Source organism: Sorex araneus, chromosome 3, assembly GCF_027595985.1.
Source record: "Sorex araneus isolate mSorAra2 chromosome 3, mSorAra2.pri, whole genome shotgun sequence".
Lineage (NCBI taxonomy): Eukaryota > Metazoa > Chordata > Mammalia > Eulipotyphla > Soricidae > Sorex > Sorex araneus.
This window is the reverse complement of record NC_073304.1, coordinates 1,654,890-1,670,741: the sequence shown is the minus strand read 5'-3', so window position 1 is coordinate 1,670,741 and position 15,852 is coordinate 1,654,890. Positions and strand designations below refer to the sequence as shown.

General features: G+C 60.3%; 1 protein-coding gene across 1 annotated transcript; it reads right to left on the bottom strand.

The window, feature by feature from the left end:
- Positions 1-10,538: 10,538 nt before the first annotated feature.
- HSP90AA1 (heat shock protein 90 alpha family class A member 1) lies at positions 10,539-15,296 on the bottom strand. Its single transcript, XM_055132673.1, has 11 exons — positions 15,130-15,296; positions 14,438-14,599; positions 13,955-14,321; positions 13,651-13,784; positions 13,087-13,410; positions 12,843-13,008; positions 12,573-12,763; positions 12,259-12,406; positions 11,872-12,140; positions 11,366-11,699; positions 10,539-11,259 (listed from the first exon to the last, which is right to left on the bottom strand). The coding sequence occupies exons 2-11, from the start codon at positions 14,597-14,599 to the stop codon at positions 11,150-11,152; spliced, it is 2,205 nt and encodes a 734-aa protein (XP_054988648.1). The 5' UTR covers positions 15,130-15,296; the 3' UTR covers positions 10,539-11,149.
- Positions 15,297-15,852: the final 556 nt, after the last annotated feature.

Here is a 15,852-nt window from a genome sequence, read left to right as displayed (position 1 = left end):
TGGCGTATTCGATATGCCAAACACAGTAACAACAAGTCTCACCATGGAGACGTTACTGGTGCCCACTCGAGCAGTGAGTGGGACGACAGAGGGACAGTGCTAGTGTTGGGAGCCACACCCAGCATGCTCATTACTCCTGGCTTACAGCAGGAAGGTGCTTGCCTTGCCTGTGGCCAATCCAGACACCCTGCCAGGAGTGACCCCTGCCCAGCGCCGTCCGGGGCTGTGAGCCCCTCGTCCAGGGAGGCTCTGAACGGACGCTGGTCTGGCGCTGCAGGCCTACGCTACCCGCTGTGCTACAGCGTGGCCCCTGTGCGCCTTGCAACCCACTTTTCTGTTCTGTTGTGGCTTGTTGGCTCCTGGGCCACACCCGGAAGTGCTCAGGGGTTACTCCTGAGATGCGGGGAGGCAAGTGAGCCACCGGCTCTCCTATGGTCTGGCCCCACTTTTCTAATTTAAAGGAAAACAGGCTCTCGAGGGAGCTGCAGGTTTGGGGGACCTGGGAGCTTTGCAGAGGACCCTCATGCAGCCCGGTCTAATGCTGGGGTCCTGGGAGTCCTTGTTTGGGGGAGTGGAGCCCCCACTACTCCGAGGCACGGCAGCGTCGGCAGGCCCCCGCCTCCCTGGGCAGAGCTGGCCGGGAGCCCCTCTCCAGTGGGGAGAACGGGCACCCCCGGACCAGCCCCGAACTCGCCTGCAGGTCTGCTTCGGTGGGATCCCTTGTTACTGCTCCGGGGGTCTCCAGTCCCCGGGAGTCCCACCCTCGCTCCGTGCGGCAGGAACCCCACACGGCAGCGGGACCCACCCGCGCCCTCTCAGGCTGCGGGGTCGCAGGGGGCAGCCCGGACAGCCGCTCGCTTCGGGCCCGGGCGAGCCCCTGGGCGGGTGCGGAGTGACGGGGGCGGGAGGAGCCGTGGGGGCCGCGCGCCCGCTCACCTGCTCCACGGCGTGTCCATCGGGGGAAGCGCAGGGACCAGCCCTAGGGAAGGTCGCCAGCCCCCTGTGACGTCACAGGCATCTCCCGGGCAACCGCCGCGCGCCCCTCCCCGGCCCCGCCCACTCCTTTAGCAGCCCCTCCCCGGCCCCGCCCACTCCCTTAACAGCCGCTTCACGGCCCCGCCCACCGCCCGCGCCTCCACGGCCCCGCCCACTCCTTTAGCAGCCCCTTCATGGCCCCGCCCCCGTGCCCGCGCCCCTTCCCGGCCCCGCCCACTCCTTTAGCAGCCCCTCCTCGGCCCCGCCCCCTGCCCGCGCCCCTCCCCGGCCCCGCCCACTCCCTTAGTAGCCGCTTCACGGCCCCGCCCACCGCCCGCGACCCTCCCCGGTCCCGCCCACTCCCTTAGCATCCGCTTCACGGCCCCGCCCACCGCCGCGACCCTCCCCGGCCCCGCCCACCCCTAGCAGCCCTCCCCGCCTCGCACACTGCCTCCCCTCCCTGCCCGTCCCCCCGCCCCCGCACAGCCCTCCCCCTGGCCCTGCCACTGTAGGTCCTCTATACACCCCTCCTCGGACCCCAGCTCTTTTGGTTTGGTTTGGTTTGGTTTGGGGGCCACACCCAGTGGCGCCCCGAGGTGACTCCCGGCTCAGCTCAGGGAGTATTTATTCCTGGCTGCGCTCTGATGCCCACGACCCACCTTCTCCGCAGCCTGTCCCCTGCCCCACTTTCCAGGCCGGGTCTCTGCCGGTCCAGTCGAGGCTGGCTGCCCTTTCAATTTGACTTATATCTTGGGTCACACCCACCTCGGGCTCTGGGTCACAACTGGCTCTGCGCCCAGGGGTCCCCCGGTGGTACTTGGGAGCCCGGTGGATGCGGGGGTCAAACAGGGTCGCCACGTGCAAGGGGAGCGCCCTCTCTGCTGGACTGGACTATCCATGGCTCCGGGCCTGTGTGGCCTGTTGAAGGACCTGGTTTTGGCAGGCGACTCCCTGAGTGACTCCCTGAGTGACTCCCCGAGTGACTCCCTGAGTGACTCCCCTGTGTCTTGGTGCGCCTGCAAAGCCTTTACCACGGCCCCCTCCCCCACAACCCCAACCGGCCCACCCGGGGTGCTCCACCGTCCTGATTGAAGAAGTTGACCGCCTGCTCAGCTGCCTTTCCTTTTTTTTTTCTTTTTGGGGCACACCCAGCGATGCTCAGGGGTAGCTCCTGGCTCTGCCCTCAGAAATTACACCTAGCAGTGCTTGGGGGACCACCGGGGATTGAACCCGGTTCAGCCCTACCCAGTGTACTGTTGCTCCGGCCCTGCCTTTCCTTTTTTAATTTATATTTTTTTGCTTTTTGGGTCACACCCGGCATTGCACAGGGGTCACTCCTGGCTCTGCCCTCAGGAATTACTCCTGGTGGTGCTCAGGAGACCATATGGGATGCTGGGAATCGAGCCCGGTTGGCCGCGTGCAAGGCAAACACCCTACCCGCTGTGCTATCGCTCCAGCCCCGCTGCCTTTCCTTTTTAAAACATAAAATTATAGACTTTAAATTTTTCGTTTGTGTTGGAGCACAGCTGACAGTGCTCTGGAGTTACTGCTGGCAGGGCTGGGGGCGGGGACCCTGCGAGGTGCTGGGCATCAAACCAGGGCCAACCACATGCAAGGGACAGCTTTACTCCCTGTAACACATTTTTTTTTTCCTTTTGGGTCACACCCTTCGATGCTCAGGAGTTAATCCTGGCTCTGCACACAGTGCTTGGGGGCCATGTGGGATACTGGGGATCGAACCCAGGCCAGCTGCATGCAAGGCAGATGCCCTCCCCGCCGTCCTACCGCTCAGGCCCTGTACCATCTTCCCAGCTCTCGTGCCAGCGACCTTAGATGCTGGGGCCCTTTGCTCTCTCACACACGTGCTCCTCATCTTACGAGCAGAGTGACTGTCACCTCTGCGCAGAGACCTTTGACCCCTTCTCTCTCCAGCCAGAGTGGAGGAGGCACGAGAATATTCCCGTGTGTCGCTGAGTGCTGTGACCATGCAGCCCCGACATACATGCTCAGGGAGAGATGAAGAAGTCACAGACAAACACTAAATCCCCCCCGGGAAGCCAGGAGGGTCGCAGGGAGCACTGTCCTGTCGGGAGGCCACCGAGTGTGTCTGTGATAGGGGTCACCCCCAGCAATGTGGGCGTGGTGGCATGCCCTCCTAGGGGCCAGGCCCGCCCAGCACGTCCCAGGCTGTGCTCTGCCTCCGGGCCCAGGTTCTGTTCTGTCCCGGGAGCTCACAGGCTGGGGGGGCCGCCCAGGAGGGAGGAACGGGGTGGGGCCTTCTGGGGCGGAGGCGCCAGGCCCCGCAGAGCAAAGCGGAGGTGGGGGGGCCGGAGCACAGGACAGAGGGGAAGGGGGTCGCCGTGCCTGCGGCAGACCCAGGTTCAATCCCGGGAACACGGCATCGCCCCCAGCCCCGGCAGGAGTGATTCCTGCGTGTGAAGGCTGCCAGGAGTGGCCCCAAACAAACGGAGTAACAGGGCGGGGTGTAGCCTTGATTAGGGACACCTGCACTTGGCCCCGCCCTGCATGTGGCTCCCGGGCACCTCCAGGAATGATCTCTGAGCACCCCCGCCGCACCCGCACCCCAAACATGGGCAGAATGACACACCCCTGCAAGGAAAGCGCTGAGGGGCGGGGTTTCTTCCTGCACGGCCCCTGCCCTGCCCTCCCACTCACGCTAAAAAAAATTATTTTAATGATAACAGGAAGCACGATACATTAAAAAAAACACCCCAAAAGTTGAGGGCGGAAGGGACTGAAGTCAGAGGTGCTGACTCCTGGGTCTGTGCTCAGGGGTCACTGCTGGTGGGGCTCTGAGCGAGTTCCCCACCCCGTGGTTTATTTTCCTAGTCACAGGACTGCAGCAGCCAGCGGGCTGTGCTGTCTGGGAACACGCTCTCTTTCCTAGAACCTTGCAGGCGTTGGGAGGACTGCACGCACTCTCCCCTGCAGGATAACATAGCCTCAGGTAGTTTAGGTTTATCGGGTTACTCCCGTTACAGTGCTCCTATTCCTCTTTGTTTATTTGTAGCTTCTTTCTTAGTGTTCTGTTGACTTGTAAATATTGTTTCTCTCTTCTCCTTGAGTCCTTTGCATAGTTTATTCATAGCAAGTCCTTTTTGTATGGACACAGGTAGACTTAGCAAATGCTATGCTTTTGTAACCTGGGAGTCATTTGACTCAACATGATATTTTTCTCCTGGGCATCTGTTCTCTCGACCTAAGCCTCAGCTGCCCTTACTTCCTAGCACCCCCAAAAGCAGGGTCCTGACAAGGGACGAGATGGACCCAGGGCAAGCGGTGAGTTGTGTGCTACCCAGGCATCAAGATGGGCCTGGCCAAAGTACCTAATGCTTAACTATAAGTTAAGAGCTTGATCATGGACAAATGTTGTCATGATCCAAACAGTGATAACTAGATTTGGACCCTGCTAGGGTGAGGAATGATTAATCTGGCCTGAGTGCTGTAGTCTGAGTCTGTGGCAAGATGTTGTCAGGAGAGCTGCCTTGCAAGCCTCACTGTATCTCTTGCTATGTCCATACAAAAATAACTAGTATTAAGATGTTAATGAGGGGGCTGGAGCAATAGCACAGCGGGGAGGGCGTTTGCCTTGCACGTGGCCGACCCGGGTTCTAATCCCAGCATCCCATATGGTCCCCTGAGCACTGCCAGGGGTAATTCCTGAGTGCAGAGCCAGGAGTAACCCCTGTGCATCGCCAGGTGTGACCCAAAAACTAAAAAAAAAAAGATGTTAATGAGTGTTTGGACTAAAGAAAGGAAAAAAACCTTAAGAGTCAGGAAGGGCTTTGGAATGCCCTTAGGTAGTGTTCCCTTTGAACCTGAAGGCCCTCAGGAAGGGCTTTCTTATGTTGATTTTGCTACCTGGCTGGGTGTAGCCCAGAAGGCAAGGTGGGAGAGACAAGTAGGAGGAGAGAGTAGAGAAGGAGAGGCTGGAGTAGATCCAGAGAGAGGCCGGAGCTGGGAGTGCGGGAGATGGGAAAGATGGAAGATTGAATAAACGGTAACTAATCAGCAACCAGCTTGGTTCTTGTTCTTCCTTCGCCTGTCCTTGGCCACCGGCCGTCCCGATCCGGCCCATACACAGCGGTTCCAGAGCACCGGACGCGGGCAGTGAGACAGAGCCGCCCGGAGAGCCCGAGAGTGCACGCGTCCCTCTGCGTGCCTTAGTTCTTTATACTCCCCGGAGGACAGGCCCGTCCCGGCGGACGGCAGCATGCAGGCGGACAGGACGCCGTGCTCAGCAGCTCCCGGCGTCTTTGTTCCAGTTCCTTCGGCGCTATTAATACAGGAGTCACGAAAGCACGCTTCCTGGACGCGCTTCCCGGGGGTTGGGGGGGGTGGGGTGGGAGCACCCGCAGCCTCACCTCCAGCTGAGGAAAGGGAAAGCGCTGCCGAACTCACTCGCATCCAGACACGCGGTCCTCCCCACAGGAAGTGGTGCTTGGCGGTCACGCGCTCGGCCACACTCAGGCCCGGGAGCACCGCGCAGGGGCACCGCTTGCTTGGGGAGCACAGCGGGGTGGGTGGCAAACAGGCTTCTCTGAAGGTGACTTCCCAGGGACCCAGCTGGGCAGTGGGCATGGAGCACCCGGGTGCCATGGCTTCGTGGGCCAGCGTGTGGGGTGGGAAGTAGTGTCACAGCAGTGGGGCCAGCGGGCACCTCGGACACAGCCCTCCCCGTGGACCCAGACTCTTCACGGGGGTGTGCACGAGAGGACCTCCCTGGGCAGAGTGTGCACAGGCATGCGTGCGCGTGTGTGTTTATGTGTGTGCACAGGACTGTCTCGGGCAGTGTGTGCATGTGTGTGTGTGTGTGCACAGGACCATCTTGGGCAGTGTGTATGTGTATGTGCGCGTGCGCAGGACCATCCTGGGCAGTGTGTGTATGTGTGTGTGTGCATGTACACAGGTCTGTCTTGGGCAGTGTGTACATGAGCTTGTATGTTTGTGCACAGGGCTCTCAGGCAAGGTGTATGTGTGTGTGTATGTGTGTGTGCATGCATTTGTGTGTGCATGCACAGGGCCATCCTGGGCATTGTGTGCATGTGTGTGTGTGCGTGTGCATGCACAGGACCGTCCTGGGCAAGTGTGTGTGTGTGTACACAGGACCGTCTTGGGCAGTGTGTACATGAGCTTATATGTTTGTGCACAGGGCTCTCAGGCAGTGTGTACATGTGTGTGTGTGTGTGTGTGCGTGGCGTGCGTGTGTGCGTGCACAGGGCCATCCTGGGCAGTGTGTGTGTGAGAGAGAGAGAGAGAGAGCAGCGGGGCGTGTGTAGGGAGGAATGCATACAGGCTCTGTGGACGGTGTTTGGGAAGCGGAAGCAGAGCCACTGGTCTCTTGGGCCCGGACAACACGGCTCCTCAGGATCCTCTGCGCCAGTAACAGTGTCCCGTGACGATACTGGAGAGTTCGGGATTAAGACTCCCCGGCACACAGCTCGCTGGTGTCCGCCCCATATATGGTCTCCTGAGCACCGCAGGACAGACAGTAGGGACGGGCGTAGCCCCGAGCACTGCGGATCGCCAGATGCCGAGGCCCCTCCCCCTAGCACTGCCCCTTGCCCCTAAAAAAACCCTCAAAAACCAAAACCAGAGGTCAAAGCAAAATTACAGTGGGTAGGGCAATTGCCTTGCATGCAGCCAACCTGGTTTTGATCCCTGCCGCCACATATGCCCCCCCCCACGCCCGCCAGGAGTGATCCCTGCGTGCAGAGCCAGGAGCAAAGCAAGCCCTGACCACCTGTGGGCGTGGCGCAAAAACACAAAGCCAGAAAGGCTCCAAACTCAGCTGAGGTCCTGCAGGGGAGACCGGTGGGCCGGCGCCCAGGGCTCCTGTTTCAGTGCCTCCAAGAGCCTGTGTTGAGAGACATGAACTATGGCCGGGAGCGACAGCACACGAAAGACACTTGCTGTGCAGGTGGCCGATCCATGCGCTATCCCAGACATCCACATGCACCCTCCCCAGCCCTCCAGGGGAGATCCAGGAGCAAACATTGGGTGTGGGCCCCAAAACAAAAACAAACAAAAAGCCCGTGACACTCAGCTGTGACACTCAGCTGTGACACTCAGCGTACGAAAGGCGCCTGCATATGGAGCAGGTCAGGAACATTCTCAGGGCAGCGCAGCCGCCCCGGAGCTGGCTTTGGGTGCTTGCCTTGCACCCAGTTCATTTCCAGCAGCCCTTAGGGTCCCCCAAGCCCCGCCAGGGTGAACCCTGAGGTCAGAGCCAGTAGAAAGCCCGGAGTGTTGCCAGGTGTGGCCAAAAAAACAAACCCCTCAACCCCCAAAACACAAAGCGTTGTTTGTTGTGTGGCCGGCATGCCCGGCAGTGCTCAGGGGTCACTCATGGCAGGGCCTGGGGGACTCTGCGGGGCGCAGGGGGTTGGACCGGGTTAGCAATCGTACAAAGAGCTGACTCCTGGCTCTGCACTCAGGAGTCATTCTTGGTGCCCAGGGGACCAAGTGGGGTGCCAGGGACTGAACTCAGGTTGGCCATGTGCAAGGTAGGTGCCCTCCCCGCTGTCCTCTCCAGCCCCTGCTGAGTCTTCCTTCCAGCTGACCCTCCTCCCCGACACCAGGACATTCGTGTCGGATACTCCCGCTTTACTCTGACTGACCCTGGGTTCCTGCTCGTGGCCGAGGAATCTAAGGAATCCCGATTCTCCCCGCAGCCTGCCTTCCCAGCGCAGTTCTTTTTTTTTTTTTTTTGCTTTTTTGCTTTTTGGGTCACACCCAGCGATGCTCAGGGGTTACTCCTGCTTTGCACTCAGGAATTACTCCTGGCAGTGCTTGGGGGACCATATGGGATGCCGGGGATCGAACCCGGGTCGGCCGCGTGCAAGGCAACCGCCCTACCCGCTGTGCTATCACTCCGGCCCCACCCCAGCGCAGTTCTGAGGCTTATCAGGACCACCCTCCTCCTCAGGGCTGACCGCAGAGCAAGGTGTTTGCCCGCTGCAAGCTGTGACAGGGAGCAGAGCCGGGAGTAAGCCCTGAGCACTGCTGGGGGTGCAATTCTCCCAAAATTAAGTGTCTACCCTTCGCTGGGACAATGCAGCCCTGAGCGGACGCTCCCTCAGCCTCCCACCCCCACCACCTTCATGTCATGAGCTGTACCAGAAGGGGAATTTGCCGGATAATGTAGTAGCTGCTCAAGTTCCTGAGGTCCCTCCCTCCACGTTCCCCCTCCCCCCAATAGCTCTATCAAGCTACACTCCAGCTCCCAGTATGCGACACAGGGCACAAGCCCCAGTTCCACCCCGGCACTGCAGATGGTTCTCCCGCACCGCACGGTGACCAGCAACGGTGTGGCCCCCAAGGCAATGACAAATCAATACGCATAGTTCAGTTGCTCAGAGCAGTCAAATTTAGGGTGGATTCGGGTGGGCCACACTGCGTAGAGATCAAGGCTGACTCCTGGCTCTGTGCTCACGGCAGAGCTGGGGACAGACTGAGGCTGGCCCCGTGCAAGGCAGGCACGCTCAGGCCTGGACTCTCTCCAGCCCCTACAACAATTGGATCACTTTCACTTTCACTTTCACCAGCCCTGACAATAACTGGATCCTCATCAAGCACTTGCCCCAGCCCTGGGCCTCGGCCGCTGTTCCTCTGCTTCCACACCTTCCAGATAGATGGGCTCGTGCAAAGACTGCCACCTTTAGTGGGGGGCGGAAAGGGGGTTACATCTGGCAGTGCTCAGGGATCACTCCTGGTAATGCTCTGGGACCATATGCTGACAGGGATTGAACCCAGGTCGGCCACGTGCAAGGCGAGTGCCATCCCTGCTGTCCTACAGCTCCGGCCCAAATCACTCTGACAAGCTTGTTTTTATTTTGGTTTTGGGGCTACAGCTGGCAGTGCTCTGGGCAACTGTTTACTCGGGGGACCGTGGGATTCTGGGGACCAAACTCAGACCACTCACATGCAAAGCTCATGGTCCGGCCCTCTGAACCATCTGCCGGCCTGGCAGCGGGCAGGGTTGAGTTTCTCCAGACCCTCACCAGCACTTGTTGTCAACCTTCTATTTCTGCCTTTTGGGAACCTCTGAAACAAGAAGCTCAAAAGAGGAAGAGAACTCAAACTGCTCTGCGGGCGGCCTGCCAGCAAGACCCCCAACAAACAGCCCTCTAGCCCCGAGCCACCCGGAACAGAGCGGGCTGTGGCGTGCCCAAAAAGCGAGGGAAAAGCAAAGCAAAGTTGCAAACATTGTTTCTGTGGTTTGGGGCCACAGTCAGCAGTGCTCAGGTAGTCCAAGGCAAGTGCCTTAGCACTTGAAAATCACAAAGGTACTACCCCACACCTGGCCGTGCGCAGGGGACCATATTGAATGTGGGTTGCCGTGTGCAAGGGCAATGCCCTTGGAACAGGAAGGATGGCACATCTGGGCCATTTTTCCGGGTTGCGCCAATTTTGGGTGTTTTTCAGGGGGAGACCATGTGCTTGTCAGCAGCTCAGCACGGGTCTGCTGCGTCCGAGGTGCCTTCTCCACCGTACTCGCCCCAAGCCTGGCTACTGCCTCTGCCAGCAGACACCTGCTGTGTCCAAGTTCTGAGTGAGGGCCCAGCCCCCAGGACCCCCTTTCTCTGCTCCCCTCCATGGCCCAGCCGCATGCTCCTGTAGTGCCAGGAACTAACCCAGGCCTCTACAGCGGCGTGGTTCTCCTGCCAGGCTCTCCTGGGCACTGCCACCAACCCCAAGAGGTCAGTACTACTGGGATGGAGCCAGGCCGTGTGTCACCCCAGGGCATTCAAACCATTTTTGTTTTGGAGCCACACCCAGTGATGCCCAGGGCTTAGTCCTGGAGGTGCTTGGGGACCAAAGCCAGGTTAGCCATGTGAGGAAAGCACTGGCCCTGGGCTGCAGCCATAGCACAGCGGGTAAGGCCTTTGCCTTGCACGTGGCCAAGCTGGGTCCAACCCCTGTCATCATATATGGTCCCAGAGCACTGCCAGATGTAACCCCTTGCCTGTGTTCAATCTAACCTAAACAGTTTGATCCCCAACATCGCATATGGTCCCCCAAGCACTGCCAGTAGTGATTCGAGTGCAGAGCTAGGAGTAACCCTGGAGCATTGCTGGGTGTTACCCAAAAAGCAAAAAACAAAAACAAAAAAAACCCCCAAAACCCACAAAAAACAAACACCGTAACAGCACTGGCCCAGCACGTGCCCCATGCCCGAACCCCATTCCAGGAGCCCCTCCCTCCTTTAAGGATTCCCTTTCCCAAGAATTCAGTGTGTCAGTGTGCAGTTTGCCCCGCCCAGACAGCTTGTCAGAGACCTTTAAGCAGATCTGGAAAGTGTTGGGCCAGGCAGCTAAGGATTACGGGGCTCTATTTAGAGCACATGTGAACCTAGGGGCATCATGTCATGACAGACTGCACAGGAGTCCTAGAGTGAAGGGACAGGCTGGGCCTAAATTCTCCAATGGGCAGGGTGCCCGCACTGCACGGTTCCCCCCCCCCCAGCACCAAGAGATGTGGCCCCCAAACCCTTCGCTGTCTCCATCTCCCTCCACTCCAAAGAAGACAATACCAATTACTTTTCCTTTAATTCCTCTGTATTTGTTGCGACCGTTAAGCAGGACACTGCATTTCCACGGACAAACTCAGCTGAGCTCTGAAACAGCTGTACAGCACGCCGAGGGAGCTGAGTAGCGTACTACTCCAAACAGTGCTTTTCTTTGGGTGCTCTATGGATGGTCACTCCTGTCAGGCTGGCTCGGGGAAAGGCTCATTCCTAGAGGCCTGGGACATGCAGTTGCACTACAAGGATGGCAAGTTCTAAAGCTGAGAGCTGGGTTAGCAAGTGTCTCCCCTGAACACCATGGATTTAGCTCCACACTTGAGTGACAAAAGGTTTGGTCTACTAAGCAATCTGCCCGATCACTGAACACTTTAGACCACAAAATGAACACTAGGTTACGTACATCTTACAACCACCTCTTAGAACAAGCCAACACAAAACTAAAGGGACTAGCTCTGCTCTAGCAGCGGATGCATCACGGGGTCACACTTAGAAGTAGAAAGAAATCTTAGCTTCTCCCTAAGTAGTTATGTCATGCCGTACAGTTTTTTTAAATTTTAACAAAAATAAAGGAAAGTCATTGGAGACCTATGGCGGAGGGAAGGGAGGGGCGCGCGGTGGGCGGGCTCAGTCCACTTCCTCCATGCGGGAGCTGTCATCGTCCCCCTCGAGTGGGGGCATCTCCTCGGTGACCGCGGGGCTGCTCTCGTCGGCAGCGGGCTCATCTTCGTCGATACCTGTTGGAGTGAAACACACAGATTTGCGGGATTTGCGGGGGGGTGTCCTGCTCAGGCCAGCACAGGCCGCGCAGAGCCCCCCCAGCCTCCCGCCCACCGCGCTCACCGAGCCCGAGCTTGATCATCCTGTAGATTCTGTTGGCGTGCGTCTGGGGGTCCTCCAGGCTGAAGCCCGAGGAGAGCAGCGCCGTCTCGTAGAGCAGGATCACCAGGTCCTTCACAGACTTGTCGTTCTTGTCGGCCTCGGCCTTCTGCCGCAGGGTCTCGATGATCGAGTGGTCGGGGTTGATCTCCAGGTGCTTTTTGGCCGCCATGTAGCCCATGGTGGAGTTGTCTCTCAGGGCCTGAGCTTTCATGATCCTCTCCATGTTCGCTGTCCAGCCGTATGTGCTCGTGACAATGCAGCAGGGGGACGTCACCAGTCGGTTGGAGACAACCACCTGGAATCACAGCAGCCAGTGGGCATCCCTCACTGGGAAATGGGCCCAAGGGACCCCCCATACCCACTCCTGGGGCACCAAGGCAGGAAATGCAGCCTGCGCCCTAAACACATCTCCGGTCGCCCTTCCCAGGAGAGCAGCCCGAGGACCGTGTAACACACAGCTCACATACCTTTTCCACTTTCTTCTCCAGGATGTCCTTCATGATTTTGCAGAGATTTTCAAATTTTGTCTTTTTCTCCTCCTGCTTCTTTTTCTCCTCTTCATCTTCCGGAAGCTCCAAGCCCTCTTTGGTCACAGACACCAGGGTTTTGCCCTCAAACTCTTTGAGCTGCTGGACGCAGTACTCGTCAATGGGCTCGATCATATAGATCACCTCCAGGCCGTGCTTCCGGAGCCGCTCCACAAACGCAGAGTTGGCCACTTGGTCCTTGGTCTCACCTGTGCATCACAAAGTCACATCTGAGCAAGTGTGTGACTTCACTTCCTTCCCGCCACCTACACGCACTAGAGTTCTTAAGTTAGGATCCAAGGGCTGACGCCACCTCGCGGCCGTTACCTGTGATGTAGTAGATGTGTTTCTGATTCTCCTTCATGCGTGTGCAGTAATCCTTGAGAGACACCATCTCGTCACCAGAGGCAGAGGTGTAGTATCTCAGCAGCTCGGAGAGTTTCTTCCTGTTCTGAGAATCCTCATGGATTCCAAGCTGAAAGGAAGAGTTTCCGTTAGTTAGTCCGTCAAGCAGGAGCGCGCTCGCGGGCCCCCCCAGCAGTGCTGCTGCGCGGGGGATGAGGCTGGCGGGCGGTGCCAAGGCCAGGCCTCGCCTGCCTCGCGCTGCTACTACCCCAAGGCCCAAGTATGTCTCTACCAACCTTAATGTTCTTAGAGAATTGTTCGTAAAACTTCTTGTAGTTTTCCTTATCCTCTGCGAGTTCAGTGAAGAGTTCTAAGCATTTTTTAACCAGATTCTTTCTAATAACTTTCAAAATTTTGCTCTGTTGCAGCATCTCCCGGGAAATATTTAAAGGGAGATCCTCGGAATCCACCACCCCTCTAATGAAATCTGCAAAGACAAAGGCGGAAGTGAGCTCCCAGACAAAGAACATCCCCACAGCCCGCAACCAGGTCAGGCCACCACTCACTCAGATACTCGGGGATCAGCTCTTCACAGTTATCCATGATGAAAACCCTGCGAACGTACAGCTTAATGTTGTTCTTTTTCTTTCGGTTTTCAAAAAGGTCAAAGGGAGCGCGTCTCGGGACGAAAAGCAGGGCTCTGAACTCCAACTGGCCCTCGACGGAGAAGTGCTGGAACAGAACACAGGTATCACCCACAGCCAGCGGCCTCGGCACACCCCCACCCCGGCAGGCTGGGCGCCCCCTCACCTTCACGGCCAGGTGGTCCTCCCAGTCGTTGGTCAGGCTCTTGTAGAACTCGCCGTACTCCTCGTTAGTGATATCATCTGGGTTCCGGGTCCAAATAGGCTTCGTTTTGTTCAGTTCTTCTTGATCGATGTACTTCTCCTTGATCTTTTTCTTCTTCTTCTTGTCACCTTCCTTCTTTTCCTCCTCCTCCTCTTCATCAGACCCAACATCTTCTATCTCAGGCTTGTCATCCGACTCCTTTTCCTCCTCTTCTTTCTCCTCCTCTTTGTCTTCTTTCTCTTCAGCCTCATCGTCACTGACCTCTTTGTCACGTTCCTTCTCCACCTTCAAAAGCCAGGAGCCCACGTCACCCCCGCATCCCAGCACTAACGCACACGGCAAGCTGTGGGTGTGCACACCTCAGCCCGCAGCGCACGGGTCCGCATCAATATTTGATCATGGGATTCAACCGCCCAGGGTCCACCCCGAGGAGGCCAGAGGACAGAATTTCACACCAGCCCAGTGACCCATAACCGAAGCGAGCGGCTGTGTTCCGCTTCCCCGAACACCGGGCCTCTCACTCACGAAGAGAGTAATGGGGTAGCCGATGAACTGGGAGTGTTTCTTGACGATCTCCTTGATCCTCCTCTCCTCCAGGTACTCGGTCTGGTCCTCTTTCAGATGAAGAATGACCTTTGTCCCCCGGCCCATAGGTTCACCTGCAAGGGAAGTGGGGTCTTGAAACTCCGTTTCAGTGTCAACGCAAGCAAAAGCCACGCACCCAACAGCCAGCCTCCCTGGAATCGGGCTGCCTCCCCCCGAAAGGGGACCAGTGCCCAGGGCACCGTGGACAAACCTTCACCAACCCCACAGAGCCCCAGGCACGCACCTACGTCGGTCCGGACGGTGAAGGAGCCGCCTGCAGAGGACTCCCAGGCATACTGCTCGTCGTCATTGTGCTTGGTGATGACCGTCACCTTCTCCGCCACCAAGTAGGCCGAATAAAAGCCGACCCCAAACTGGCCGATCATGGAGATGTCGGCGCCCGCCTGCAGCGCCTCCATGAAGGCCTTGGTGCCGGACTTGGCGATGGTGCCCAGGTTATTGATGAGGTCGGCCTTGGTCATGCCGATGCCCGTGTCCACGATGGTGAGCGTGCGGTCCTGCTTGTTGGGGAGGAGGTTGATGTGCAGCTCCTTCCCCGAGTCCAGCTTGCTGGGGTCCGTCAGGCTCTCGTAGCGGATCTTATCCAGCGCCTGCTCGGGGAGGGGGAACCGGGCAACAAAGGGAGGCGGTGAGGCCCCGCACGCGCCCCAGCCGGCCCCGCGCGCCCGCGCCACCCCCCGCCCGCCCGCCCGCGGCCCCCACGCACGTCAGACGAGTTGGAGATGAGCTCCCGCAGGAAGATCTCTTTGTTGGAGTAGAAAGTGTTGATGATCAGGGACATGAGCTGCGCGATCTCCGCCTGGAAGGCGAACGTCTCCACCTCCTCCTCCTCCATGGGCTGGTCCTGCGTCTGCGTCTCCTCCGGCATCTGGAGGGGCCGCCACAGCGCCGCTCCCACACCCGCAGCGGCCCGGCGCCGGGGGTCCCCGCGGGGGCGCCGCCAGACAAAGGGATGACCTCACCGCCCGCCGCGCCCGGGGACCCCTCCCCGCGGGACCCCTGCCCCCAGGGCGCGGGCCGCGCGCCCCGCAGCCCCCGCCGCGTCCTCCCCGGCCCCCGCCGCCGGCCGCGTCCTCCCGCCGCCCCGGAGGCCCCCCCAAAGGCCCCCCCGACCTCCCGCCGCCCCGGAGGCCCCCCGAAGACCCCCCCGACCTCCCGCCGCCCTGGAGGCCCCCCGAAGACCCCCCCCAACCTCCCGCCGCCCTGGAGGCCCCCCGAAGACCCCCCGGGCTCCCGGCGCCCACTCCGTCCCCCCCCCAATGCCCACGGGCGCCCGCCCCGTCCCCCTTCCGTTCCCCCCAATTCACCCGTCTCCCCGCCCCGGCCCCCGCCCCGGCCCCCCGACCCCCGGCGCCCGCCCCGGCCCCCGACCCCCCGCCGGGCCCCCCGCCCGCTCACCTTGGCGGAAAGGGCCGTGCGCGCTCGGCAGCGACGGAGCACCGGACGATGGAGCAACTGGCGTGCCGCCCCCGCGCCGCCCTTATATAGACGCGGGCCCGCCCAGCGCGCGGCGCCTTTTCCAGAAGCCTCCCGAACCTTCCGGAAGAACCTCCCCAACCGCCGCCGCGGCCGCGCGCCTGCGCCTGCGCCCTGGCGCCCGCGCGGGCCCCGCCCCCCGCCCGGAAGTCTCGCGAGCGCTCGCGCCTCCCGCGGCCCGGCGGGCGCCAGCAGCGGTGCGGACGCGGCGCTCGGGGCCGCGGGGGGCGCCGGGGGGTCCGCTGGCAGGGACGCCCCCCCCCCCACGGCCGCCCCTCGGGCCCCGTGCAGCGGCGCGGTCGAGTCTCGGCCTCCGGGCGTTCGCCGGCCCCCGAGGGGCCGCGTCCCTCCCGGAAACGCCCGGGCCGCGTGCTCGCTCCCGAGGCCTCCCCCTCCCCCGCCTCGGGCCCCCTCCCCGCGCACCCGGACCCGGGAATGATCTGGAAGGTTCCAGCGTCTCCGTCCCTCCCCCAGCCGCTCCCCGCCCCTCCCCCACGCCGGGCCCCGGGCTGGAAGCCCCTTGGCAGGGTCGCCCTGGGCTGGCTTAGCTCCGGCCGGAGCCGGCTGTTCTCGGGGGGCGCCGGGGCCTCCCCGCAGACCCACTTGGCTTGGGGGCGGGGGCACAGCGAGGGGGCGTTTGCCTGT